This window comes from Typopeltis vanoorti, chromosome 13 (genome assembly GCF_054136105.1).
Source record: "Typopeltis vanoorti isolate ZY-2024b chromosome 13, IOZ_Tvanoo_1.0, whole genome shotgun sequence".
NCBI classification, from domain to species: domain Eukaryota; kingdom Metazoa; phylum Arthropoda; class Arachnida; order Uropygi; family Thelyphonidae; genus Typopeltis; species Typopeltis vanoorti.
Genome location: NC_143561.1, coordinates 34,126,974 through 34,154,631, shown reverse-complemented (window position 1 = coordinate 34,154,631; position 27,658 = coordinate 34,126,974). Strand labels below are relative to the sequence as shown.

Below are 27,658 nucleotides of genomic sequence, written 5' to 3'. Positions count from 1 at the left end.
GCAAACAAATTGTAAATAAGGCTGTGGGACTTGATAATATATCACCGCGTATTCTGAAGGTATGTGCCAGAGAGTTGACACCTGCCTTGACATATTTTTTTAATACGAGTTTTGCAGTTGGTCAAGTCCCTAAAGAGTGGAAGGAGGGCAAGATTGTGCCACTTCATAAAGGAGGTGATTGAACTCAAGCATCAAACTATAGGCCTATCTCTGTGTCAGGTGTTGTGGTTAAGTTGTTGGAGAAGCTTGTGAGAACTAGGATCCAGAGTTGGGTTGACAACAATGGTATAATCTTTGATGGACAGCATGGATTTGCTAAAGGGAGGTCATGTTTTAGTAATCTTCTTACTTATAACAATAAAGTGACTGCTTCCTTGGACAGAGGAGAAGTATACACTGTAATATACTTGGATTTCACAAAAGCTTTTGATAGAGTACCTCATGACAAGTTGACAGTCAAACTAGAGCAGATGGAGTTGGATATTAGATTAGTGCATTGGATTGGAGACTGGCTATCTGATAGGTATCAACAACTTGTGTATGGGGGGGTGCGATATCCAGAAAAAAAGTAAAGTGACTAGTGGAGTACCTCAGGGTCTGTTTTAGAGCCATTACTATTTAACTTATATATTAATGATATTGGCAAAGATTTGGATGGAGATATTCAGTTGTTTGCAGATGATGCAAAGTTGGGATGAACCATAAAGAGTAGTGAAGATGTTGTGGCTTTGCAAAAAGACTTGAATAAATTGAGTGATTGGGCACGGAAATGGGGATGTGAGTTCGATGTTGCAAAATGTAAGGTTTTAAAATTTGGAAATCAAAGATGGGATGCAGAATTTATGCTTGGTGAGAATATATTGTTGGAGGTAGAAGAAATAAGAGATCTGGGAGTGATAGTGGATAAGGATCTAAAATTTAGGGGATTCATCGCAAAAATTGTGAAGACAACACAAAGACTTCTGGGAATGATGCGGAGGACACTGACATGTAGAAGTAGGGAGATTCTTGTTCCATTGTATAAAGCTTTGATTATGCCACACATGGACTATTGTGCCCAGATTTGGTCACCGGGTTTTCAGAAGGATGAAGAGATGTTGGAAAGGGTCCAAAGGCGACTGACTAAGGTAGTTTCTGACCTCTGGAATGTTGAGTATGAGGAAAGATTGAGAAGATGTAATTTGCAGAGTCTGGTGAAGAGAAGGAAGAGGAGAGATATGATAGAGACCAACAAATTGGTAAGGGGTTGTTATAAGATCAATGGTGGAAAAGTTCTACAGAGAATAGTGGGAGATCAGGGGAGAACCAGAGGTCATCGCTGGAAACTGTATAAAGAGGGTGTGAGTTGGGGAGTGAGAGGCTGGTTTTTTTCGTGCAGAGTTGTGAATGATTGGAATGCCATGCCTGAGAGTGTATGGTGTCTGCAAGGAGTTTGAGTGTGTTTAAGACACGGTATGATGAGATGTGTGTGTGATAAAAGGACCTCCCAGATGAGTGTTTGACTCCATTAGGTCTTCGTTAATAATAATAATAATAATAATAATAATAATAATAAAACATTTAATGTTGAAAATTGTCCTTGTTTCTGCCAGGAAAGTGCATTAATAATCATAAGTGTGTTCATCTCAAGTTGAGCACTTTATTTTCTGGTGAGTTACATACAATATGTAATGCTTGCATTTTTGTGTAAAAAATGATTTTATAGTAATGGCCACAAACTGCAACGAAAGGGTAAAACCAACATTGAAAACGAAATTAATTTCTCTCGAAGAAAAATATTCAAAATCTTGGATCAGTTGAAAAATGGAGAAAAACCAGGAGTTTTTGCAGGGACTTTGAATTTAAATGAATCAACAATTCGAACAATCAAACAAAATGAACATAAAATCAGAGAAAGTGTTTATTGCTGGGTCAATGATAAGTGCAAAGTGCATTGTTCGTGTATGCGATATTCTAATGGAAAATGGAGAAATCTCTAATGATTTCGATAGAAGATTGCACCGCAAAAGAAAATTCCTATGAATGGAAATCTTATTAAACATAAAACTCTCAAAGTTTGTAAACATTTATAGTGCAGACCAGGTGTTCAATGCGGATGAATCCGGGTTATATTGGAAAAAAGTGCAAAAATGCACCTATATTTCGAAAAATGAAAGATCAGCTCCTGGATTTAAAGTTTCCAAAGATAGAATTATTCTACTGTTTTGTAGTAATGCATCAGGTGATTACATGACAAAACCAGTGTTTGTTAACCAACCCTCAAATCCTCGTGCCATGAAAGATTAAAATAGCACTATTTTATTTTGCCTAAAACATTTATGCATTATGTGCAATGAAGTTTAAGTACAATTTGTAATTTTTATACTTTTATACTATATGTTTGTTTCATGTTTATATGTTTTCTTAACTTACATGAATTACCTGAATTAAATAAAAATATTTTTTTTGTTGGATATGTCATTTGTTTATATAATTAGAAAAAAAACAATTTCGAAACATAACCTAGTTTTTCTATGTAATCTGAGACTCGCATAACGCGATTTATATAATGCAGCATTTCTGCGGAACCTAATATCTGCATTATACGAGGGTTACCTGTACTTTCTTTTTTTTTCCAGATTTCATGCTTATGCTCCATATTCCTTCATTTTACACCTAACTTATTCAGCCTTTGGAATATATTCACACATTGATGCTGTTATATATTTTTTGTCAGTCCCCATGCAGCATTTATTTCCTTACCACTCAACTTCTCATTCCGTGTTATGGATTCGAGCTGTCTCTGAAGTTTGTTATTATTTCACATATATCAATTCCTCACAAAGTTTGCATATGACTAGCCATTACGCAGGATCACTTCATGATCACTTTCACCAACTGGAGGAAGAAACCCCTCTCATTATTACTTCTTCTGATGAAATGATCAGATCTACAACTCTCGATCCTCACATGCCCTCCTTTATGTGCTGCCTGAGATAGTCATCTCTCAAGAACTAAAGAAATTCATTTTTTTTATTCCCAAATGCTATCTCTTCATTCCATCTATACTGCTATAAATAAAATCACCCATAATAATTACTCTTCCTTTGTTCACTAATCCAAGTTGCTTATATGTTTCTTCATTGCCACCCTCCATATTCCCAGGCAACATCTAACTAAATATGTCTTCCTCTCAACCTCCACGTTATACCACGCTGCCTCATAACCATTGCCACTATTTACCCCCTTTCATGTCTACCTTATTTGGAATCAATTTTCCTGCTATCATCACCCTTCATTTATTCACTAACCCAAGTTGCTTATACATTTCATCACCACCCTCCACATTTCCTGGTCTATATTAGCATCTGACTAAATATCTCTTCCTATCAATTACTTTCCACTGTACACCGTATTGACCCAAAACCATGCCAGTAATGTTGAAGTAGTTTTTCATAAAGTGGTATAAGATGGAGGCTGAACAAGAGGTCATCCCTGGAAGCTGTATAAGGAGAGTGTGAACAAGGAAGTGAGAAAAATGTTTTTTTTTTTTTTTGTTTTTTTTTGCATGGAGAGTTGTGAATGATTGGAATGCATTGCCTGATAGTGTGGTGTCTGCAGAGAATTTGAATGTATTTCAGGCACAGTGTAAACAAACAAAGTTTATTTATTAAGTATCTTCGTGACTAAGCTACTTTTTCATAGAAGCTAATGACTTTAATTAGCTTAACTAGGACATTAATTGTCCTAGTATCCTATAATGTAAAGCAGCATTTTCTAAACTGTGAGCTGTGCTCACAGTTTAGGAAGTGCTGCTTTACCCCCCCCCCCCAGAGCCATTAGTTTTGTTGAGGGGGGGGCCATGAAATAATGAAAATAAATTTAAATGTTTTTAGACTAAGTAGTTATTTTTTAAGGTGCTAAAATGCTTTTATTAGGTGCTAAAAATGTAATATTTCCATATTCGCTGTGTGTTTTGTATTGAATATAAATACAATAAACATTATAATAATATATGTCTGCATTATGTTTTTTTTTTCAATGGGGGCCGTGAAATATTTTAATTTTTCCAAAGGGGCCTTTACATCCATTCCATAACTTTGGGAAGCACTGATGTAAAGTATACATCTTTTCACACATGCATAATTCTATGATGTGAAAGCATATATACTTTACATCAGTGCTTCCCAAATTTATGGGCTTCAACCTACACTGGTTTCAACATTTTATTGAGATAAAGTGGAGGGCACTACTGAAGGGCCACAATGCCCAGATCAGTTTTTGGCCTTTCATTGATGAACCATAATAACAGGAATAGAAGTTGCTGGGTACAGCATTTTTCAGCAGGATAGGAAGGGAAAGCGTGGTGGTGGAGTACTGCTTATGATAAGTGACGACCTATGTCCTCTAAGAGTGAAGACTTTGGAAGGCAGTGACACTAATGATTTTGAAAGCATATGGTGTGAGGTAGAGGTGGGCACGACAGGATATTTAGTGGGGTGTTGCTACAGACCCAGGAGTACAGAGGGTGGGGACCAGGAAATGTTTAAACAGTTGAGTTTGGCAAGTGCAAGAAGAATGATTGTTATGGGAGATTTTAACTACAGTAGTATAAACTGGGGAGAGGAAGATGCATGTAGCAATAGGGGAATGGAAATTCTGGAATGGAAAGGGAGGCAATCGAATTTTGAGAATTCTTGAGGGACAAATGTCTTAGGCAACATGTAATAGAGGGAACAAGAGGTTCAAGAGTTTTGGATTTGGTTATAGCATCAGAAGAGTTGATAATAACTGAGATGACATCTCTCCCACCAGTTGGAGAGAGTGACCATATGGTTTTGACTTGGAAAATGAATAGACATGCAGGAGTATCAAAGAGATGGGAACGTATGTGGAATTATAAGGCAGGTGACTATAATAGTCTAAGACGTCAACTTGGGGAAGTTTCATGGAAGGAGGAATTGGAAGGCCGGAATATCATTAGTGCGTGGGAAATTATGAAAGAATATTTGTTAGCAGCAATGGTAAGTTATATACCACGAGTGAAGAAGAGGACACAATTTGAAGTAAAGTGGATGACAAACAATATTAAACAGGAATTGCATGTGAAAAAGAGGCTGTGGAAGAGATATAAGGAGACAGGAGAAGAGAAGATGCATGAAGAGTATAAGACACAGGCCAGAAGAGTGACTAGTATGGTAAGGAAGATGAAACTGGAATATGAGAGGAGATTGGCCCTAAGATCCAAAGAAAATCCTAGGGAATTTTTTAGATATGTTGCCAGTAGGAGGAGAAATGACTGTGAGAGCATGATATTGTGGGATAAAAATGGAAATAGAGCGACTGATGCAGAAGACATAGTGGAATTGTTTAATGAACACTTTATTGGAGTATTTCGTCCTGGAGTAGTCCATTTTAATGCTAGAGGGATAGGGCAGGTTCGAGGTTTAGAGGTAGAGGAGGAGAGTGTGTTTCAAATACTGAGTACTCTGGATTCAGGAAAGCTATGGGACTGAATGGTATTTCACCACTAGTTTTGAGAGAATGTGCTGGGGAACTGACAGTGCCTTTGACCTGGCATTTCAATGAAAGTCTGGCTGCTTGAAAGGTGCCCATTGAATGGAAGGAAGGTAAGATAGTGCCATTGCATAAGGGCAGTAGCAGACTGGAAGTGTCCAATTATAGACCAGTTTGTGTGTCATCAGTAGTTAGTAAGATCTTGGAGAAAGTAGTGAAGGACAGTATAGAGCATTGGGCAGATGAGAGTAATATTTGTGAGAGTCAGCATGGATTTGTGAAAGGGTGCTCTTGTTTTAGCTATATGCTAGCATTTTATGATAAAGTTACAAGAGCATTAAATGAGGGAAAGGCATATACTGCCATTTTCTTAGACTTAGGGTTAAAAGTGGGGTCTCACAGGGCTCAGTACTGGGGCCTATATTGTTTAACCTTTATATCAATGACATTGTCAGTGGATTGCAAGGGGATATTCAGTTGTTTGCAGATGATGTGAAGCTGGGAAGGATTATTAGTAATGGTGCAGCCCTGCAAGAGGATTTTGAATAAGCTAGATATGGGTAAATGAATGGGGGTATCAGTTTAATGCAGCAAAATGTAAGGTCTTGAGGTTTGGGAAACATCGATGGGATGCTGCATACTCTATGGGAGGAGTTATACTTGTGTAAGTAGGGAATACAAGAGAGATCTGGGGTCGATGATTGATAAAACCTGAAATTTAGGGGACATATTGCAAAGGTGGTGAAGGTAACACAGAGGATTCACTTCAACCTTGGTATCTCATTTGGTTATGGCTCCTAATGATGACATCTAATAATGTTCTTCCTTGGGCTTGATCTTGGGGAAGTAAAGCAGTTTCTGCTTGTGGTCTGTCACTGAGTAGTCAATGAGATTTAGTGATCTTAGATCATCCAGAGTTTTTTGAAAGGAACCCCCCCCCCCACCACAACTATTATTATTATTATTATTCAAGCCTCCATGGAGTTAAAAAGACTCATCGTGGGAGGTCCTTCCTAAGAAACACAAAGTCTATCAAGACTCATCGAGGGGAGGTCCCCCCCCCCCTAAGAAACACAAAGTCTGTCATACCACTCCTTAAACTCATTGACCGTTCTTGCTCTCACCACTCCATCAGGCAATGCATTCCATGGTTCAACCACCCTCCATGCAAAGAAACCACTCCTCGCCCTCTTGCTCACAGTTTCCTTTCGTAACTTCCAGGGATGGCCTCTTGTCATCACTCCTTCCCACTGTTCAACCAAGCGAAAGAACTCCCCATTGCCAATCCTGTAACCACCTCTCAACAGTTTAAAAGTCTCAATCATATCACCTCTCTTTCTTCTATCCATCAAACACTGCAGTCCACATTCCCTCAGCCGATCCTCATAACTATCCTTGTACAGTCCTGAAACCATCTTTGTCATCCATCTTTGTATCCTTTCCACAGTTAATTTATCCCCTTCAAATCCTGGGGACCAAATCTGAGAACAATAGTCCAAGTGTGGTCTGATCAGAGACTTATACAACGTTATGATAACCCTCTTATCTCTGCAGGTCGGTGTCCTTCTCATAATAGCAGCAATCCTCTGTGTTACCTTCACCACCTTTGCAATATGTCCCCTAAATTTCAGGTTTCTATCAAAATGTAAGGTCTTGAGGTTTGGGAAACATCGATGGGATGCTGCATACTCTATGGGAGGAGTTATACTTGTGTAAGTAGGGGAGACAAGAGAGATCTGGGGTCGATGATTGATAGAAACCTGAAATTTAGGGGACATATTGCAAAGGTGGTGAAGGTAACACAGAGGATTGCTGCAATAATGAGAACACTGACCTGCAGAGATAAAACAGTTTTCATTCCGTTGTATAAGACCCTGATCAGAACACACTTGGACTATTGTTCTCAGATTTGGTCCCCAGGATTTGAAGGGTATAAATTAACTGTGGAAAGGGTACAAAGGCAGATAACGAAGATCGTTTCAGAACTGTACAATGATAGTTATGAGGATCGGCTGAGGGAATGTGGACTGCAGTGTTTGATGGATAGAAGAAGGAGAGGTGATATGATTGAGACTTTTAAACTGTTGAGAGGTGGTTACAGGATTGGCAATGGGGAGTTCTTTCGCTTGGTTGAACAGTGGGAAGGAGTGATGACAAGAGGCCATCCCTGGAAGTTACGAAAGGAAACTGTGAGCAAGAGGGCGAGGAGTGGTTTCTTTGCATGGAGGGTGGTTGAACCATGGAATGCATTGCCTGATGGAGTGGTGAGAGCAAGAACGGTCAATGAGTTTAAGGAGTGGTATGACAGACTTTGTGTTTCTTAGGGGGGGGGAACCTCCCCTCGATGAGTCTTGATAGACTTTGTGTTTCATAGGAAGGACCTCCCACGATGAGTCTTTTTAACTCCATGGAGGCTTGAATAATAATAATAATAATAATAGTTGTGGTTGGGGGGGGGGGGTTCCTTTCAAAAAACTCTGGATGATCTAAGATCACTAAATCTCATTGACTACTCAGTGACAGACCACAAGCAGAAACTGCTTTACTTCCCCAAGATCAAGCCCAAGGAAGAACATTATTAGATGTCATCATTAGGAGCCATAACCAAATGAGATACCAAGGTTGAAGTGATTCTAAAATCATATATTTCATATGCACAAGTAGAAAAAATGTGCATCACCTTATTAAAATACTCTTTATTAGAGGTAATTGTAGAAAAGTTTTGCACTTGTTTATAAATTAAGGGGTTACCAAAAATTTATGTTTTGTTTAATTCTTTATTGAAGTGTAAGCAAGTGAAGCTTGCATGTGATGTATCTTTATAACTAGGCCACTTGTATATAGAAGCACACTTGGATAAAAGATTAAAGAAGAGCATACTTTTTTGGTAACATTAATTTAATCTATAATCAAGTGAAAAGATTTTCTATAGCTATCTGTAATAAATAGTATTTTAATAATAAAGTGATTCATGTTTTCTTTACTTGTACATGGGAAATATATGACTTCTGCATTATTTAACCTTGGTATCTCTTCTGGGTCTTCATCCTGGAAAGTAGAGCATTGCCTGTCACTGAGTGGAGCTGCCACTGAGTTTCTTATCCTATAAGAGTTTTTATCTTATCCTGGAAGAGTTTTTGGCCATGGTTGGCACTTCCAGACCACAGGTTATAGGTATTAGTGAAACATGGCTGACTGTAGATGGTATAACTAGTGGGATTGAATGTGATGGGTATAGTGTGTTCAGGAATGACAGAGAGAATAAAATGGGGGGAGGAGTATCGTTGATGATAGCTGATGAGCTCCAGCCAAGGAGAATAGAAGTTGAATTGCAGGATAGAGAAAAGAGCACATTTGAGGCCATTTGGTGTGAGATTGTGGCTAGCAGAACTAAATATACAATTGGGTGCTGCTATAGACCAGGTGATGGAAAAGATGGTGGTGACAGTATGCACAAGCAAATAGAAGAAATGGGTGGAAGGAGGGTGATTATTATGGGAGATTTCAACTATGGTCGCATTGATTGGAGTGAGGAGAGGACACACGGGAGGAAGGAACTGGATTTTATGCGGTTATTAAGGGATAACTATCTGCGACAGCATGTAATGGAAAATACTAGGGGTCAGAGAGTGCTTGACCTAGTAATTACATCTGAGGATTTGGTTGTAACAAATATGACCACATTGCCACCAATCGGTGAGAGTAATCATAGGGTCTTAACTTGGGAGGTGGCTAAAGGTGTAGAATTTTCAATTAAGACAGGGTACATGTGGAATTATCGGGCGGGAAAGTATGACAATCTTAGGAGTTTGATTGGTTCAGTGCCATGGCATGTACAACTGCAAGGACTAGAAGTTGATAGTGCATGGGAGGTAGTTAAGAAGTGCTTGCATGAAGCAATGGCTGACTGTATACCTAGAGTCCGAATAATAAATCAAGTAGGGGTTAAATGGATGAATAACACCATTAAGCTTGAGTTGCAAAAAAAGAAACAATTATGGAGGGAATTTAAGGAGAAGGGTGACCGGCAGGCACATGAACGGTATAAAGCGCAGGCCAGAAGGGTGACGAGTGTGGTAAGAAAAGCAAAAAAGGATTACGAAAGAACATTGGCCATGCAGGCTAAAGAGAATCCTAAACAGTTTTTTAGATATGTAGCAAGTAAAAGGAAAAATGTACATGGCAGATTGATTTTAAAGAATGCCGATGGTAGGGAGGTAACTGAATCAGTTGAGATAGTTGAGTTACTGAGTGAGCACTTTGCAAAAGTATATCATCCAGGTGGTGACATTGCAGAAACGAATAAACCAGTAGATTATACGGGAATTGTGGTTAATGAAGTGGAGGTGAGTAGTCTATTGCATAACCTCAATGTCAATACATCTGTGGGATTGGATGGTATACCAGCTCGTGTTGTACGAGAAGCAGCTAAAGAATTGTCAGTACCCTTGACCATTTTGTTTAATTTGAGTCTCGGGTCTGGGTTAGTCCCGAGCCGGTGGAAAGAGGGGAAAATAGTTCCACTGCATAAAGGTGGTTCCAAGACTGCTGTTGTAAATTACCAACCGATTAGCATATCAGGAATCATTGTCAAGGTCTTAGAGAAAATAGTCAAGAGGAAAATACAAGATTGGATAGAAGAAAATGGGATACTGTATCGGGGACAGCATGGTTTTGTGAAGGGTAGGTCATGCCTCAGTAACTTGCTCACGTATTATAACACAGTGACGGCTGAACTGGATAAGGGTAATGGGTTTACGGTGATTCTGCTGGACCTTGCCAAGGCCTTTGACAGGATTCCACATGGAATTCTAATCAGTAAATTGCAGCATATGGGAATGGACATGGGGTTGGTGAGATGGATAGGAGGGTGGTTGACGGAGAGATATCAGAGAGTGGTTTACTCGGGAGTGGAGTCCACAAGACGGCCTGTGACTAGTGGTGTGCCACAAGGATCTGTTCTTGGACCACTGATGTTTAATTTGTTCATAAATGATATAGGAAATGATCTGAGAGGAACAGTTCATTTGTTTGCGGATGATGCGAAGTTGGGTATGGCAATAGTGAATGCAGATGACGTCAAAATTTTGCAGGATGATTTGGATAGATTGGAGGTCTGGGCTAAGGAGAATGGATGTCAGTTTAATGTGGCAAAATGTAAGGTTATGCACTTTGGGGTGAAAAGATTGATGGCAGTTTACTGCATTGGTGGAACCGTGCTTCAGGAAATTGATGAGGCACGAGATTTAGGAGTGTTGGTAGATAAGGAATTGAAATTTAGGGGACACATTGCAAAAGTGACCAAAACAGCTCATCAAATCACTTGGTTGCTGAGGAATATGTTGACAAGCAGAGACAAGCAGGTTATTGTTCCTCTCTATCGAGCCTTGATAAGACCCCATCTAGACTACTGTGCTCAGATTTGGTCACCTAGGTTTCTTCTTGATGGGGAGGAGGTGGAGAGGATCCAGAGGCGAGTGACCAAGATGATAGCAGGTCTGTGGAATGAACCGTATGAGAACAGGTTGAGGATTTGTGGGTTGCAAAAATTGGTTGATAGGCGGAGGAGGGGAGATATGATTGAAACATTCAAATTACTGAAGGGTTTCTATAAAATTAATTCAGAAGATATTTTTGAGAACAGGGCTGGCTGTGGGAGGACTAGGGGACATCCATGGAAACTGGGCAAAAGTGTGGTTAGTAAAGGTGTTAGAGTTGGGTTCTTTACTTTTAGAGTAGTGAATGAGTGGAATGCGCTCCCTGAGTCTGTAGTGGATGCTGTGACAGTGAATGAGTTTAAGGCGAGGTATGATAGATACTGTATGAATGTCAAATAGTTGTGATGAATATGATTTGGGCCCTCCCTCGATAAGTCTAATGACTCCCTGGAGTTGCCCGTAATAATAGTAATAGTAATAATACTGATTCCAGTCAGGATTGATAAGTTTAGTAGCAACCCTTTGGAGAGAAAGAGAGAGAAGGTCTTACGTGAAGCGGCTAAAGAATTATCAGTGCCCTTGACCATCTTATTTATTCTGAGTCTCAAGTCTGGTTTAGTCCTGAAAGTGTGGAAAGAGGGGGAAAATAGTTCCACTGCATAAAGGAGGATCCAAGACTACTATTGCAAATTACTGACCGATCAGCATATCAGGAGTCGTTGTCAAAGGTCTTGGAGAAAGTAGTCGAGAGAAAAATACAGGAATGGATTGATGAAAATGAGGTACTGTATGGTGGACAGCATGGTTTTGTGAAGGGGTAGATCATGCCTCAGTAACCTGCTCAAGTTTTATAATACAGTGACGGCTGAACTGGATAAGGTTAATGGGTTTACAGTGATACTGCTGGACCTGGCTAAGGCCTTTGACAGGATACCACATGGAATTCTAATCCGTAAACTGCAACATATGGGAATGGATATAGGGTTAGTGAGATGGATAGGTGGGTCGTTGATGGAGAGATATCAGAGAGTAGTTTATTCAGGAGTAGAGTCCAAAAGACAGCCTCTGACTAGTGGTGTGCCACAGGGTTCTGTTCTTGGACCACTGCTGTTTAATTTGTTCATTAACGATATAGGGCAGGATCTAAGAGGAACAGTTCATTTGTTCACTGATGATGCAAAGTTGGGTAGGGCAATAGTGAATGCAGATATCAAAATCTTGCAGGATGATTTGGATAGATTGGAGGTCTGGGATAAGGAGAATGGATGTCAATTTAATCTGACAAAATGTAAGGTTATGCATTTTGGGATGAAAAGATTAGCAGCAGTATACCACATTGGTACTCCAGGAGATTTATGAGGCCAGGGACTTGGGAGTGTTGGTGGATAGGGAGATAAAGTTTATAGGGCACATCGCAAAAGTGGCTAAATCAGCTCATCGACTCACATGGTTGTTGAAAAATACTTTGACGAGCAGAGACAAGCAAGTTATTGTTCCTCTGTTCCTCCAAGCCTTGATAAGACCTCATCTCAACTACTGTGCCCAGATTTGGTCACCTAGGTTTCTTCTTGATGGGGAGGAGGTTGAGAGGATCCAGAGGTGAGTGACCAAGATGATAGCAGGTCTATGGAATGAACCCTATGAGAACAGGTTGAAGATTTGTGGGTTGCAGAAATTAGTTGGTAGGCAGAAAAGGGGAAATATGATTGAGACATTCAAATTGCTGAAGAGTTTCTATAGGATTAATTGAGAGGATATTTTTGAGATCAGGACTGGTAGTGGGAGAACTAGGGGACATCTATGGAAAATTTTAGAGTGGTAAATGAGTGGAATAAGCTGCCAGAGTCTATTGTGGGTGCTATGACAGTGAGTGAGTGAGTGAGTCAAAGGTAAGCTATGATAGATACTGTGAGAATGTCGAATAGTTGTGTGGACATGATGTTTAGGGCTTCCCTCGATGAGTCTAAGGACTCCCTGGAGTCGCCCACAATAATAATAATAATAATAAAGGATTAAGCAAGAATGTAATGTTGGCTACTTTGATTTATACTTTTACTTTTATAGTCTGTGGTTTAATAGACTGTAAAGACTTTTTAAACAAGTCCTTTATCAGTTTCATTATATTTCATGTTTTTTAGGATTACCATATAAAAATAAAGAAATAAATAAAACATTTTAGTTTAATAAATACTGAATTTTTTTCTCTCAATTTTAGCTTCTGGGCGATATAAATATTCAAGATATTACAACTTCCTGGCTGAGGTCCCATATTAGTATTGTATCTCAAGAGCCTGTGCTGTTTAACTGCAGTATAGCAGAAAATATAGCTTATGGAGATAACACCCGTGAGGTATCTATGACAGAAATCATTGAAGCTGCTCGTCTGGCCAATATACATGACTTTATCACTTCCCTCTCAGAAGTAACTAACTTTTTTCTTTTAGGAGTAAATATTTTATTCTGTATTTTAATTAAAAGTCTTCAAAACGTACTTGTTAAGAATGGCACATTTTTTTACAGAAAGTGTAGTATTAATTACTTCACATTACAGCAGCAGAATAACTTGGCATGAGGTTACTCAAAGGACACAATATTGATTATACATTCTTAACTTTGCATCTCCCTTAGTGAGTGCTCAGCCATCCCTTGCCTATTACTTGCCATATTGAATACTACAAATAATCCTCTTTCTCTCTCTCTCTCCCTCCCTGTATATATTTTATTTTTTTTTACCAGCTCTGAATCAGCATCATATCAGCAAAAATAACTATCTCAAAGTTTTGCAAGTTTGAACAGGTGCTGCTGTCATGCTCATTAATTCATATGCAGAATAGATTCTGACTTTTGAGGAGGATGCAAATGTGAAAGTAAATTGGATTAAGGCAAGTGACTGGCAAATATTACTTCTGGAATTCATATGTACTTATTGTACTGTCTACCTGTCTTGTTGGCTGAGTGATAACATCTTTCTTTTGCATTTTATTGGCCATGTGTATGTATATATATATATATATATGCGTGTGTGTGTGTGTGTGTGTGTGTGTGTGTGTGTGTGTGTGTGTGTGTGTGTGTGTGTGTGCGCGCGCCTTCAACCTCACTGTTGCATTATTTGGGAATATTCTTACATGGTAGATGGCCTTCATTGCCCAGTATGAAGCCACTATGCTGTATACCTAGGCAATTCCCAGCCTGGTTGGCTGAGTGGTTAGTAGGCTCACTCTCCAACCACCAGGCTATGGATTTTAATCCCACTGTGGGAATGAATGTTTGTGATTGGCTTTAAGTGAGAGATGAATTTCATTGCCTAGTATGAAAATCCTTGTCCTGTTTATTGGAGGCCTGAAGCAGCTTAAAAAAGTTCCATGTTTGGTGTCTGAAAAGCAGGGTTCAAGACTAAGTTAAAAAAATAAAAAATAACCCCCCCACACACATACACACACAATCTACCAATAATTGTCTGGACACTTTAGCAATTTACAACTGATACCAGTAGGAGAACCCTAATATTGGGTATGTACACCTTTGGCTTTGATCACCTCCTGCACCCTTTGAGAAAGGCTTTCCACCAATGTGTGGCAGTCCATGATGACACCTCGCTCGAAGTCATGGAGTTCACATCATGTTGTCATACCACCTGTATTCAACTGTTAAGATGAAATACTGCTTCCTACTATCTGTGCAAGAGTTTTTATGTTATTAACAAACCTGGAATGTTCTATAACTTCAAATAACAGGAGTGTTCTGGACAATTACTAGCAGAGAGTGTATATATATATATATATATATATACGTTGTATATGTATGTATAAAATTAATGAAAAAATCCTTGGCACACCTATGGTATGAATGAAGTAAAAGTTTTAAAAAAAAAAAACTTTCATGGGTGGAACCCACACAAAATCAGTTGAAGGCGAGTTAGCCAATCTCATATGGAGGTAGCAGGTTTTCACTCCCAGAAACTCGAGTTTTTCATCCTGCATGGAATCCACATAAAATCAGTTGAAGGTGAGTTAGCCAATCTCATATGGAGGTAGCAGGTTTTCACTCCCAGAAACTCGAGTTTTTCATCCTGTATACAGACAAGTCATCGAAAACATGACAAAAAAAAAAATACTAGTGGTGGAGGTGGGTAGTAGATTGCATTGACGTAGATGATAATTGTAGTGGTGGTTCAGCATGATTGGCAATCATGGTGGAGATAGAGAGTAGTAGAAGTAGGTGCCCTCCCTCGATGAGTCTTTGAACTCCTTGGAGATGTCACGTAATAATAATAATAATTATGAAGTCAATAACCTCTATGGTGACTGCAGAGTTTGATGAATAGAAGACAAAGGGAGGGAGGGATGTGATTGAGACATTTAAGCTGTTGAAGAGTTACTATCAGATTAACACTCAAGAGATTTTTTTGTATGTTTTATTTATTTATTTTTAACTAAGTAATTTAAGGAAATTACAATGTCAGTAAGATATACATTAAATTAAATTTTAATATACTTCAATATTTCAGCAACGTCACTTTGCCATTTTCAAGAAACTTAAGAACAAGACGCTGGCACAACAAACAGTAAATGAGGAAGAAGCAGGAAGCTATTATTATTATTATTATTATTATTAAACAAGACCTCATGGAGTCAAAGACTCATCTAGGAGGTCCTTTTATCTCACACACATCTCATCATACCGTGTCTTAAACATATTCAAACTCCTTGCAGACACCACACTCTCAGCAAGGCATTCCAATCACTCACAACTCTGCACGAAAAAAATCTGCCTCTCACTCCCCTACTCACATCCTCTTTATACAGTTTCCAGGGATGACCTCTAGTTCTCCCTTGATCTCCCACTATTCTCTGTAGAACTTCTCCACCATTGATCCTATAACAACCCCTTACCAACTTGTAGGTCTCTATCATATCTCCCCTCTTCCTTCTCTCCACTAGACTCTGCAAATTAGATCTTTTCAATCTTTCCTCATACTTGACATTCCAGAGGTCAGAAACTACCTTAGTCAGTCACTTTTGGACCCTTCAAAACATCTCTTCATCCTTCTGAAAACCAGGTGACCAAATCTGGGCACAATAGTCCATGTGTGGCCTAATCAAAGCCTTATACAATGGAACAAGAATCTCCCTGCTTCTACACATCAGTGTCCTCCACATCATTCCCAGCAAGTCTTTGTGTTGTCTTCACAATTTTGGCAATGTGTCCCCTAAATTTTAGATCCATATCCACTATCACCCCCAGATCTCTTATTTCCTCTACTTCCAACAATATATTCTCACCAAGCATAAATTCTGCATCCCATCTTTGTTTTCCAAATTTTAAAACCTTACATTTTGGAACATTGAATTCATATCTCCATTTGCTTGCCCACTCACTCAATTTATTCAAGTCTTCTTGCAAGGCCACAACATCTTCACTACTCTTTATGGTTCGTCCCAACTTTGCATCATCTGCAAACAACTGAATATCTCCATTCAAATCTTCGCCAATATCATTAATATACAAGTTAAATAGTAATGGCCCTAAAACAGACCCCTGAGGCACTCCACTAGTGACTTTCCTTTTCCTGGATATTGCACCCCCATACACAACTTGTTGATACCTATCAGATAGCCAGTCTCCAATCCAATGCACTAATTTAATATTCAACCCCATCTGCTCTAGTTCAACTGTCAACTTATCATGAGGTACTCTATCAAAAGCTTTTGCGAAATCCAAGTATATTACTGTGTATCCTTCTCCTCTGTCCAAGGAAGCAGTCACTTTATTGTAATAAGTAAGTAGATTACTAAAACACAACCTCCCTTTAGCAAATCCATGCTGTCCATTAAAGATTATACCATTGTTGTCAACCCAACTCTGGATCCTAGTTCTCACAAGCTTCTCCAACAACTTAACCACAGCACCTGACACACAGATAGGCCTATAGTTTGATGCTTGAGTTCGATCACCTCCTTTATGAAGTGGCACAATCTTGTCCTCCTTCCACTCTTTAGGGACTTGACCAAGTGCAAGACTCGTATTAAAAAAATATGTCAAGGCAGGTGTCAACTCTCTGGCACATTCCTTCAGAATATGCGGTGATATATTATCAAGTCACACAGCCTTATTTACATCTAGTTTATTCAACTCCCCAAACACCTCTTGCTCACTTACAGTCAGTCTCTCCTCCCCATCATCAACTGCCCTTAATCTCTCCATGAAGTCACATTCACAAGATTGAAAGATCTTTATGAACTGCTCATTAAGTATCTCCGCCACACATTCTGCAACAGGTGTCTTTATACCATTTCCTCCAATCAATGTTAATCATTAGCTAACTGCTGTTCATACCTCTCTATAGCTACTCTCTCACCAACCAGGTCACCCTCCTTGCATGGTCTTTGTAGACTTCATGAAATTGGTTACTTCCACTTCTCTTATGCTGCCTCCACAATGCCCTTTTTCTCTGTATTGCATGCTTAATCTCTTTATTCATCCATCTCACACCTACCTTATTTAACCTTCTCACCCATGGTATACATTTAGACATTGCATCTACAAAGTAGTTTTTGAAAATCCTCCAAGCTGCATTGATCTCTTTTCCAGCTAACTCCTCATTCCATGCTACACCTGCAAGCTGTCTCCTGAGCTCTTCATAATCACCTCCCAGTATAGTTCCACATATACCCTTTTTCACAGGGGTCCTTGCACTGCTGGAAACCACCCAGGTAATCACCTCATGGTCACTTTCACCAACTGGTGGATGATTTGACACCTCATTTATAATTACATCCTCCGATGAGATGACCAAATCCAAGACCCTTAATCCTCATGTGCCCTCTGTTACATACTGTCTGAGGTAGTTATCCCTCAAAAACTCAAGAAACTAATTTTCTTTATTTCCAGTTTCTATCTTCTCTTCATTCCAGTCTATATTGCCATAATTAAAATCACCCATAATGATCATCCTTTTCTTATTTGCTTGGCTTATTTGACTATACATTTCACTATCACCACCATCCAAATTACCAGGTCTATAACAACATCCCACCAAGTATTTGATTCTATTCACCTCTATCTCACACCATACTGCCTCAAAACCACTGACCCTATTTCCCTCTTGCATCTCTACCTTGTATGGACATAACTTTTTCTCTATCATCAACAGCACTCCCCCTCCCTTTTTACCCCTTCTATCCTCCCGAAACACATCATACCTTTCCATCTCTATTCCTGTTAGGATGTCGTCCTCATCTAACCATGTCTCACTTATTCCGACAATCTCTAGGTCCACAGACGCAATTAGTGCAGCCAATTCATCTGCCTTGTTTCTTATACTTCTAGCATTGGTATACAAACACAACAACTCATTTCTGGATCTACAGCTAGTTCCACTGATACCACTCACTCAATGTGATCTCCCCATGCTGGACTGGGGCCGTTTCCCTTTCTGCTTCTTCATTTTAGAACCCTTTGCAATTCCATCTGTTTCCTCTTGATCCCTGATCATCCCATTACTTTCCTGCCTACACATCTCACACATGCTCCAAGAGGAGCATCCACCTTTGAGCAGCCACCTTTCTCACGCTGTGTACCCCTGCCCACCCTAAGCCTCCCTGTTTCCCTGCTCCTCTTGCACACCCATTCTCTCATTTTCTATACTCATACCACTAACTTCCCCATTCATTTCCACTTCTTCAATCTCTTCTGTTTTACTCTCCTGCTCTTCCTCATCACTCCCCTCTCGATCTGATTTATTCTCTGTATTCACTTCTCTACTTTCCAGCAGCAGTCTCTCCAAGCGACTCACACCATAACCACTCAAATGCAGTCCATCGCTCCCATACAGCTTACTTCGTCCCTCAAACTCATTCCACACATTAACAAACTGTACTCCCATCTCCTGGCACATTTCAGCCCGAATATCATTCATAATCCTTGCTCTCCACCTCATTACACCACAATCATACCTAGGCAACACACTGACTACCCTTCCTGTCACACTATTCTCTTTTATCTTTCCAAGCAGTCTCCTGACATTCATTTTGACATGCTCTTTGTTCTCTCTGAAATCATTTGTACCAATTAATATAATTAACTCTTTTGCTCGCTTCCGCCTCATATTCAATGCCTCAATCACATGAAGTAATTTCATTACTGGGCAACTCGTATATAGATGCTGATGACTTTACATCACTTGCCATAGTATCCCACAATACAAAGCACATATCCTTATAGGCATGTATAATACTATGCATTATGGGAAGGGTCACTACCCAGACCGGTTTAGACCTTTATCGAGGTCTCATCAGTGAGAGCCAGACGCAGAAGCGATACCAAGGTTGAAGTAATGCAGAGGCTTGAAATTACTTCATGTGCAGACTTTGTTTGCTTACTTTCTTATATTCTTAGTTTAAACCTTTAAACTAAGAATATAATTTCTTGGCATCGTTAATTTATAGTAGAACCAAGTGAGAAACTTTCAACATCTATCTTTAATTTCTGCAAATGCTTCCTTGTCCTCTCCCAACTTTCCATATAAATGAAAAATTCCATCATTCAATATCTTATAACTCTCTTTCAAATGTTTATAGTTTACTATCATATTACCCTTCTTTCACCTTTCTGCAGTCCACACATTCTCATTCTGTCATAATAATTTACATTCCATAATTTACATTCCATAGCTTCTTTGTCCCCCATGAAATCCCATTGACCAAATCAGTGCATAGTCCAGGTTTAGTCATATTAAGCTTTGTAAAAAAGCTAAATGATTTCCTTATTATTATTTCTCCTAAAGTCCTGATGGTGTCCTCTAGCAGGCAATGTTGGTATTCTTGGGCAGAAGGTCTTCTGATGTAGGTTTCCCAAATTTGAGGAAATCTCATGCAGCCAAATTTGTTGAGGTTCGGATTGTTTCTTAGGGCAATTGGGAAACCTACATCAGAAGACCTTCAGCCCAATCGGCCAAGAATACCAACATTGCCCACTAGAGGGCACCATCAGGACTTTAGGAGAAACAATAGCTTCCTGCTTCTTCCTCATTTACTGTTTGTTGTGCCTGCGTGCACGTGTCTTGTTCTTAAGTTTCTTGAAAATGGCAACATGACATTGCCGAAATATTGAAGTATATTAAAATTTAATTTAATGTATATCTTAGTGATGTTGTTAATTTCCTTAAATTACTTAGTTAAAAATGCATAACCAATGCCTAAGCCTTTCCACGAGAATTTTTTGTATGGTAGTACAAGGGAAAGAAACAAGGACAAAGAACCATTCCTGAAAGTTGTAAAAGGGAGTAAGAAGTAAGATTTTTTCACGGAGTGGTAGGAGCATGGAATGCATTGTCTCAGAGTTGTGCACAGCGCATGAGTTTAATGAGTGGTTTGATAGACTTGGTATTGACTAGCTTTGAACTCCCACGATGGGTCCTGTGACTCCATGGAGGTCAAGAAAATAATAATATGTATGTATCGTGACGGTACTTCACACCCAAACTTTTTTCACTTACACTTGGGTAAAGAATTAAACAAGAACATAATTTCTTGGCAAGTGCAATTTACTTTCTACATATGCTTTGTACAGGTAGAAAGTAAATTTGCTGCATTAAACTGTATAACTCAGATTACTAATACAAAATTATACAAGTTTGAAACAAAATAATTATTTTAAGAAATTTCAGAATTTTAATAACTAGAAACGTTTATAAATTTTCTGCAGCCCCCTAGAGTACTGCGTCCCACCAGTTAAGAATCACTGCCTTAACACATTCACATCAGGAAGTGTTATGCACATTTATCATACCCACGGGACTTCTTGTTACTGTTTGTGTGTCACTTCTGCATTAGGTGGGTGGGCTCACTGACACAAAGTTTATATGGCATGTTATTGCAACTCCCACGTTAGAATTTTATTTGAAGTTAGCATTTATGATTTGTCTTAATGACATTGAAAATTTCAAATGCAATCAAACAAACACTTATTTCATATAATTGAAAATGTGGGCAAATATTTTTAGTTAGATACTATGTTTAGCTATACAACAAATGGTTTTGCTCGAGTCTGTGCAGCACAGTTTCTGTGGGAGGGGATGTGTTTCATTAGTTAGTGCTGCTTTTATCCCAGTTGTCTCTAATTGAACTATTTATTGACGAATATATTACACATATTGCAGATGTCTCTGTATTTTATTCAGTGATACAATAAAACTATTTGTTTTCTTGCATCTGCAGTATAGTGGCTGTTGGTGAAGGCATGTTGTTCACTGTATAGGGACAGCTGCTTCTAGTCTTCAGACAGTATACATGTAGGGAATAAAAATTTATCTATTCCTAACTGAAAATGAATCCTTCTATATTCTATAAGAAGCATGCATCTGATGAAAGCCAACAAACTAGAAACATATATGGGAAATCTAGTGATGAGTTTCCCGAGCCGTTGTCAAAAAGAAAACAAAAATGCATCTGATGAAGTTTGAATTTTTGAAGATGTAGTGAATAATTTAGATGATGATTTCAATTGGGTATTGTTTTTACAGAGCAGTTCCTCATTTTACAAGGAAGATATTTTGCAAAGTATGGTTCCTGAATTTTCAGTTTCAAACGAATCGAATCTGGTGAGTAACATGGCAATACCGTTTCAGGAGTATCGTAGAGAAGATTAGCTACCACTTGATGTGGAAAATCCATTTGCAGTGTACTCTGTATTTCTAACTGATGAACTAATAGAATTTATGGTAAGAGAAACTAACAGATTTGCAGATCAGCGCTTCTCTATGATTCAAGGTTGTGAAACTACAGTTAGACAAGTACATTCCAAGAATTAAATTTATTAAGAACAAAATTTTATGTGTATATTATACTGCCTTGTAAAATAAACACTAATCATTAGTAAATAAAAGTATTATCAAAAAATAAAGTGAAATATATCTCATCCAAGGACTCATCCCTTGATGAGTCCTTAGACTCCTTGGAGGTGTCACATAATAATAATAATATGATTACATTTTCATATATAAAAAAAGAAAGACACACATAATAAGCACAATAAATTGTACAAGATGAATTTTTCCTCCATCAACCTACATATATTCTTGCCAATCCTGCAAATCACCTGATCAGCATTATTATATCATAGGATAAGCCCTCCCTTTAGTTATTTACTGAGCTAGAACTATATACAGTTGATGTTTCTTATTGGTTAGTGAGATTTATATTTCGCAAACAAATTCCTTTCCATCTATTCATAAGTTGTTTTTTTTAAACTATGCCCATCATAAATGCAAATATGAAAATCTAGAGTTTATAGGATCACATATTCTTCACTCTACCTACAGATACTTATAACACAAACACGCATATGATATCACAGATGTAAATTATTAATAATCCATTTTACAGTACTGAAAGTATTTTTTATTTATGCCTATTCTTTCTCTTTCTTATATTTACTATTCTTTATATCTTTTATTAAATCAAGTATAGTAACTAATAATCAAATATATCATTCCCTTTAATTATTGTTTTTTAATATATTCTGAAAAGAACATTCCTTTTCACCTATCCCCCCCCCCCCCCACTCTCACTCCTTGCTATGCGGTCAAAGACAATCAAAGAAATCATCATGAAAAGCGACACGTCCAGTGACATGTAGGAACAAAATTATTATTATTATTATTATTATTCGTGACACCTCCAAAGAGTCTGAAGACTCATCGCAGGAGGACACCTACAACTGTCTCAACCACTACACTGAACCTCTACTACGAATCATCTCCGTCAACACCATCTACCGCCCACCTCTACCACTACCACAACTAGTATTTTTTGTCTGTAAATTGCGTGTGTTCTGAAGGGCCGATTTGTCTGTATGTGGGATGAAAAACCTGAGTTTCTGGGAGGAAAAACCCTGCTAGCTTCGTATGAGATCGGCTAACTCACCTTCAATTAAAATCGTCCAGATAAAGATTCCTCCCGCCGTGACGAGAATCGAACTTAGGCCTATTCCAACCGAAGGGCACAATGTACCGCTGTTCTTCCAGTTGCTACGGAGTCGCAAATTGCACGTAATTCTGCTGGTTAGATGGTTAGGGTCATTGTGAGAGTGACAATCGCCCTGACATGAACTTGTTACACTCATTCACTGTCTTAGCGCGTGCACACACACACACACACACACACACACACACTCTCAGGCAATGCATTCCAAACATCCAATCATCCATCATTCTTCATGCAAAAACATGCTCCATTTCCTCATCTCATTCTATGAAAAACCTCTTCTACATTAATCTGGAAATACCTCTGACCAACTTATATGTCTCAATCATATCCCACTCCACTTCTATACTGCTAGATTCTGCAAATTACATTTTCTCAATCTCTCTTCATAACCAAGGGGGTATACCCTTTATCCCATGTGTAACCTTTTCGATATACTTTGTGCTTTTGAAATCCACGTGACCAAATCTGTGCACACTGATCAAGGCCTTATGTAAAGGAGCCATTACCTCCTTACTTTTACATATCTGTGTCCTCCACATTATTGGCCAGATCAATTTGAAAGTACCAATTCTTGTGTGATCAGTTAGGTTAAGAAAAACTGAGCCTAATTAGTGCTTGGGAAGATCATCACCTAGGAATGTTGGATGCTGCTGATATAACAATTTCTGTTTAAGTGTCTCCATGGTACAAGTGGAAGAATGATGGAACATTACAAGCTTCGTTGGAAAAGACCCAAATTGAATTATCATCGTGATTAGAGAAATCTTTATATGAGTTTTTCAGTTCAAGGTGAGATAGCTGATCTCCATACAGAAACAGCAGGGTTTTGTTCCTTTAAACTCAGGTTTTGTACCCTGAGTGATGGTGGTAAGAAACTTGGAGTTTAGGGATCATATTGCTAAACTTATAAGAAAATCACAACGGATTATGGCAATGATGATGAGGAGGACTTTGACATATAAGAGACAAAGCAAGTATGGTTCCCTAATATAAGGCGTTGATTAGGCTGCATATGGACTACTGCGCACAGATTTGGTTGTCTGATTTTCAAGGGGATGAAGAGAAGGTTCAGAAAGTTGGTTTCTGGTTTAGGAAACATGAGGACAGATTGAGGGAATGCAACTCGCAGAGGCTTGTGAATAGATAGAGAGAGGATGTGACTGAAACGCATATGTTGGTGAAGGGTTGTTACCAGATTAATGTGAAGAAGATTTTTTCATAGAGTAGACAGAGGCAATGGAAGAGCAAGAGACCATCCCTGGAAGCTGTATAAGGAGGGAGTGAAGAGCAAGTTCTTTGCATGCAGAGTGGTTAGTGAGTACAATACATTTCCTGAAAGCATGGTAGAGTGCAGCATGTGTGAATAAGTTTAAGCCATGTTTTGATGCTCTTTGTACATGAGAGTGTAGACCTCCCACATTGAATCTTTAGAGCCATGGAAGTCTGATATTAATAGTAACAATAATAATATTGCTCACCACACAACAACCCAGTGATACCTATCAAACATACTCATACATAACAATAATCCAGTGTGCTAATATATTATCCAATCCCATTCATTTCAGTTTAATTGCCAGCTTGCCCTGTGGCAGTCTATCAAAGTTCTTTGCAAATTGTAAATATATCACTGTGTATGGATATCCCTTGTCTGATGCATTCGTCACCTATTATTATTATTATTATTATTATTATTCAGGCCTCCAAGGAGTCAAAAGACTCATCGAGGGAGGTCCTTTCTAAGACATAAAGTCTGTCAAGACTCATTGAGGGGAGGTCCCCCCCCTGAGAAACACAAAGTTTATCATACCACTCCTTAAACCCACTGACCGTTCTCGCTCCCACCACTCCATCAGGCAATGCATTCCACGGCTCAACCACCCTCCACACAAAGAAACCACTCCTTACCCTCTTGCTCACAGTTTCCTTTCGTAACTTCCAGGGATGGCCTCTTGTCATCACTCCTTCCCGCTGATCAACCAAGCAAAAGAGTTAGCCAGTGTCAACCCTGTAACCACCTCTCAACAGTTTAAAAGTCTCAATCATATCACCTCTCCTTCTTCTATCCACCAAACTCTGCAGTCCACATTCTCTCAGCCGATCCTCATAACTATCCTTGTACAGTCCTGAAACCATCTTTGTCATCCGTCTTTGTATCCTTTCCACAGTTAATTTATCCCCTTCAAATCCTGGGGACCAAATCTGAGAACAATAGTCCAAGTGTGGTCTGATCAGAGACTTATACAACGGAATGATAACCCTCTTATCTCTGCAGGTCAGTGTCCTTCTCATAATAGCAGCAATCCTCTGTGTTACCTTCACCACCTTTGCAATATGTCCCCTAAACTTCAGGTTTCTATCAATCATCAACCCCAGATCTCTTGTCTCCCCTACTTCCTCCAGTATAACTCCTCCCATAGAGTATGCAGCATCCCATCGATGTTTCCCAAACCTCAAGACCTTACATTTTGCTGCATTAAACTGACCCCCCATTCATTTGCCCATCTATCTAGCTTATTTAAATCCTCTTGCAGGGCTACCACATCTGCACTATTACTAATAATCCTTCCAAGCTTCGCATCATTCGCAAACAACTGAATATCCCCCTGCAATCCACTGGCTATGTCATTGATATAAAGGTTAAACAATATAGGTCCTAGTACTGAGCCCTGTGGGACCCCACTTGTAACCCTCTGCCTCCTGGAAACTGCTCCACCATACACAACTCTCTGATACCTATCAGACAGCCAATCCTGAATCCAGTTGACCAATCTGACATCCAGACCCATGTGCTGCAACTTAAATATCAGCTTATCATGTGGTACCCTGTCAAATGCCTTTGCCAAGTCTAAGAAAATTGCAGTATATGCCTTTCCCTCATCTAATGCTCTTGTAACTTTATTATAAAAGGCTAGCATATTGCTAAAACAAGAGCGTCCTTTCACAAATCCATGTTGATTCTCACAGATAACATTACCCTCATCTGCCCAATGCTGTACACGGTCCGTCACTACTTTCTCCAAGATCTTAACAACTACTGATGACACACAGACTGGCCTATAATTAGACACTTCCAGTCTGTTACCACCCTTATGCAATGGCACTATCTTACCTTCCTTCCATTCCCTGGGCACCTTTGCCAAGGCCAGACTTTCATTGAAAAGCCACGTTAAAGGTATTGTCAATTCCCTAGCACATTCTCTCAAAACTCGTGGTGAAATACCATCCAGTCCCACAGCTTTACTGACATCCAGAGTACTCAGTATCTGAAACACACTCTCCTCCTGTACCTCCAGACCTCGTACCAGTCCTATCCATCTAGCATTAAAACTGACTCCTCTAGGATGAAATACTCCAATAAAGTGTTCATTGAACAATTCCACTATGTCCTCTGCATCAGTCACTCTATTCCCATTTTTATCCCACAATATCATTCTTCCACAGTCATTTCTCCTCCTACTGGCCACATAGCTAAAAAATTCCCTAGGATTTTCTTTGGATCTTAGAGCCAATCTCCTCTCATATTCCAGTTTCGCTTTCCTTACCACACGAGTCACTCTTCTGGCCTGTGTCTTATATTCCTCATGCATCTCTTCACCTGTCTCCTTATATCTCTTCCATAGCCTCTTTTTCGCATGCAATTCCTGTTTAATATTGCTTGTCATCCACTTTACTCCAAATTGCGCCCTCTTCTTCACTCGTGGTATACAACTTACCATTGCTGATAACAAATATTCTTTCACAATTTCCCACGCACTGGTGATATCTCTGCCTTCCAATTCCTCCCTCCATGAAGGATTATTGTAACTAGGTGACAAATCCATGCTTGTACACGAAAGAGGAAGCTGCTGCTATCAACTCAATTCTGTGTCCTCACTAATGGTTCTCAGTTCTGAATCTGGGCCCTCAGTGTTTTATTCACAACTCTTTGATTGGCCTGTAATTCAGAGCCTCATTCTTATCGCTTCCTTCATGAATCAGAAAAAAATTGTCCTCTTTCTGATCCCCCACCCCTTGGAATTTGGCCTATTGTATGCTTCATGCTACATAAGTACATCAAGGCAGTTATTTCACTGCAACTCTCTCAAAACACATGATAATATATCATCACTCTACTTGTTTTATCAACATCAAGTTTACTCAGTTTCCCCATATTTTTTTATCTCACTCGTTATCATAAGTTTCTGTTTCTACTTTCCCTCTACACTCAAGCTGTACATGATGCCACATCATGAGGATGAAATACCTTTATGAACTGTTCATTTAATCTCTCAACTACATCCTCCTCAGGGGTTATCCTTCTACTAATTTTTCTGACCAATATTATCCTTCTATAATCATTCTTTCTTCTGCTGTCCAAATATCAAAAGAACTGTTTATCTGTTGTTTTTTTTTCCCTTGCTCACTGATTTCTGTTCATACTGTTATCCTTACCAATTAAATCACCTTCCTGACTTGCTCTTTGCACTCATGTGACTGATTATTATCTTTCATCTTATGCTGTCTCCATAATGCATTCTTCTTCTTCTTCCAGATAACCTCTTCATTCCTCTATTTTCATCTTATTTGTCTTCTTGAGCCTTGAAATTCATTTAGACATTGTTTCTGTTAAATACCCTATGTGGAAAAAAGTGGACACCAGTGCTGTTTAGGCAATACTGCATTTATTGCAAAATCAATAATTTGGCCACAATTACATTGTACACTCTTTTTGGCACACTTCCATTGAGATGCTGG

The 27,658-nt window shown here is 39.0% G+C and overlaps 1 protein-coding gene across 1 annotated transcript in view; it reads left to right on the top strand.

The window, feature by feature from the left end:
- LOC150100043 (ATP-dependent translocase ABCB1-like) overlaps nucleotides 1-27,658 on the top strand; it is a 181,493-nt gene that overhangs the window by 114,260 nt on the left and 39,575 nt on the right. Inside the window, exon 6 of the mRNA XM_090403202.1 lies at nucleotides 13,150-13,356. Within this exon, the coding sequence (XP_090259328.1) occupies nucleotides 13,150-13,356 (207 nt within the window). The remainder of the gene's footprint in view (nucleotides 1-13,149; nucleotides 13,357-27,658) is intronic.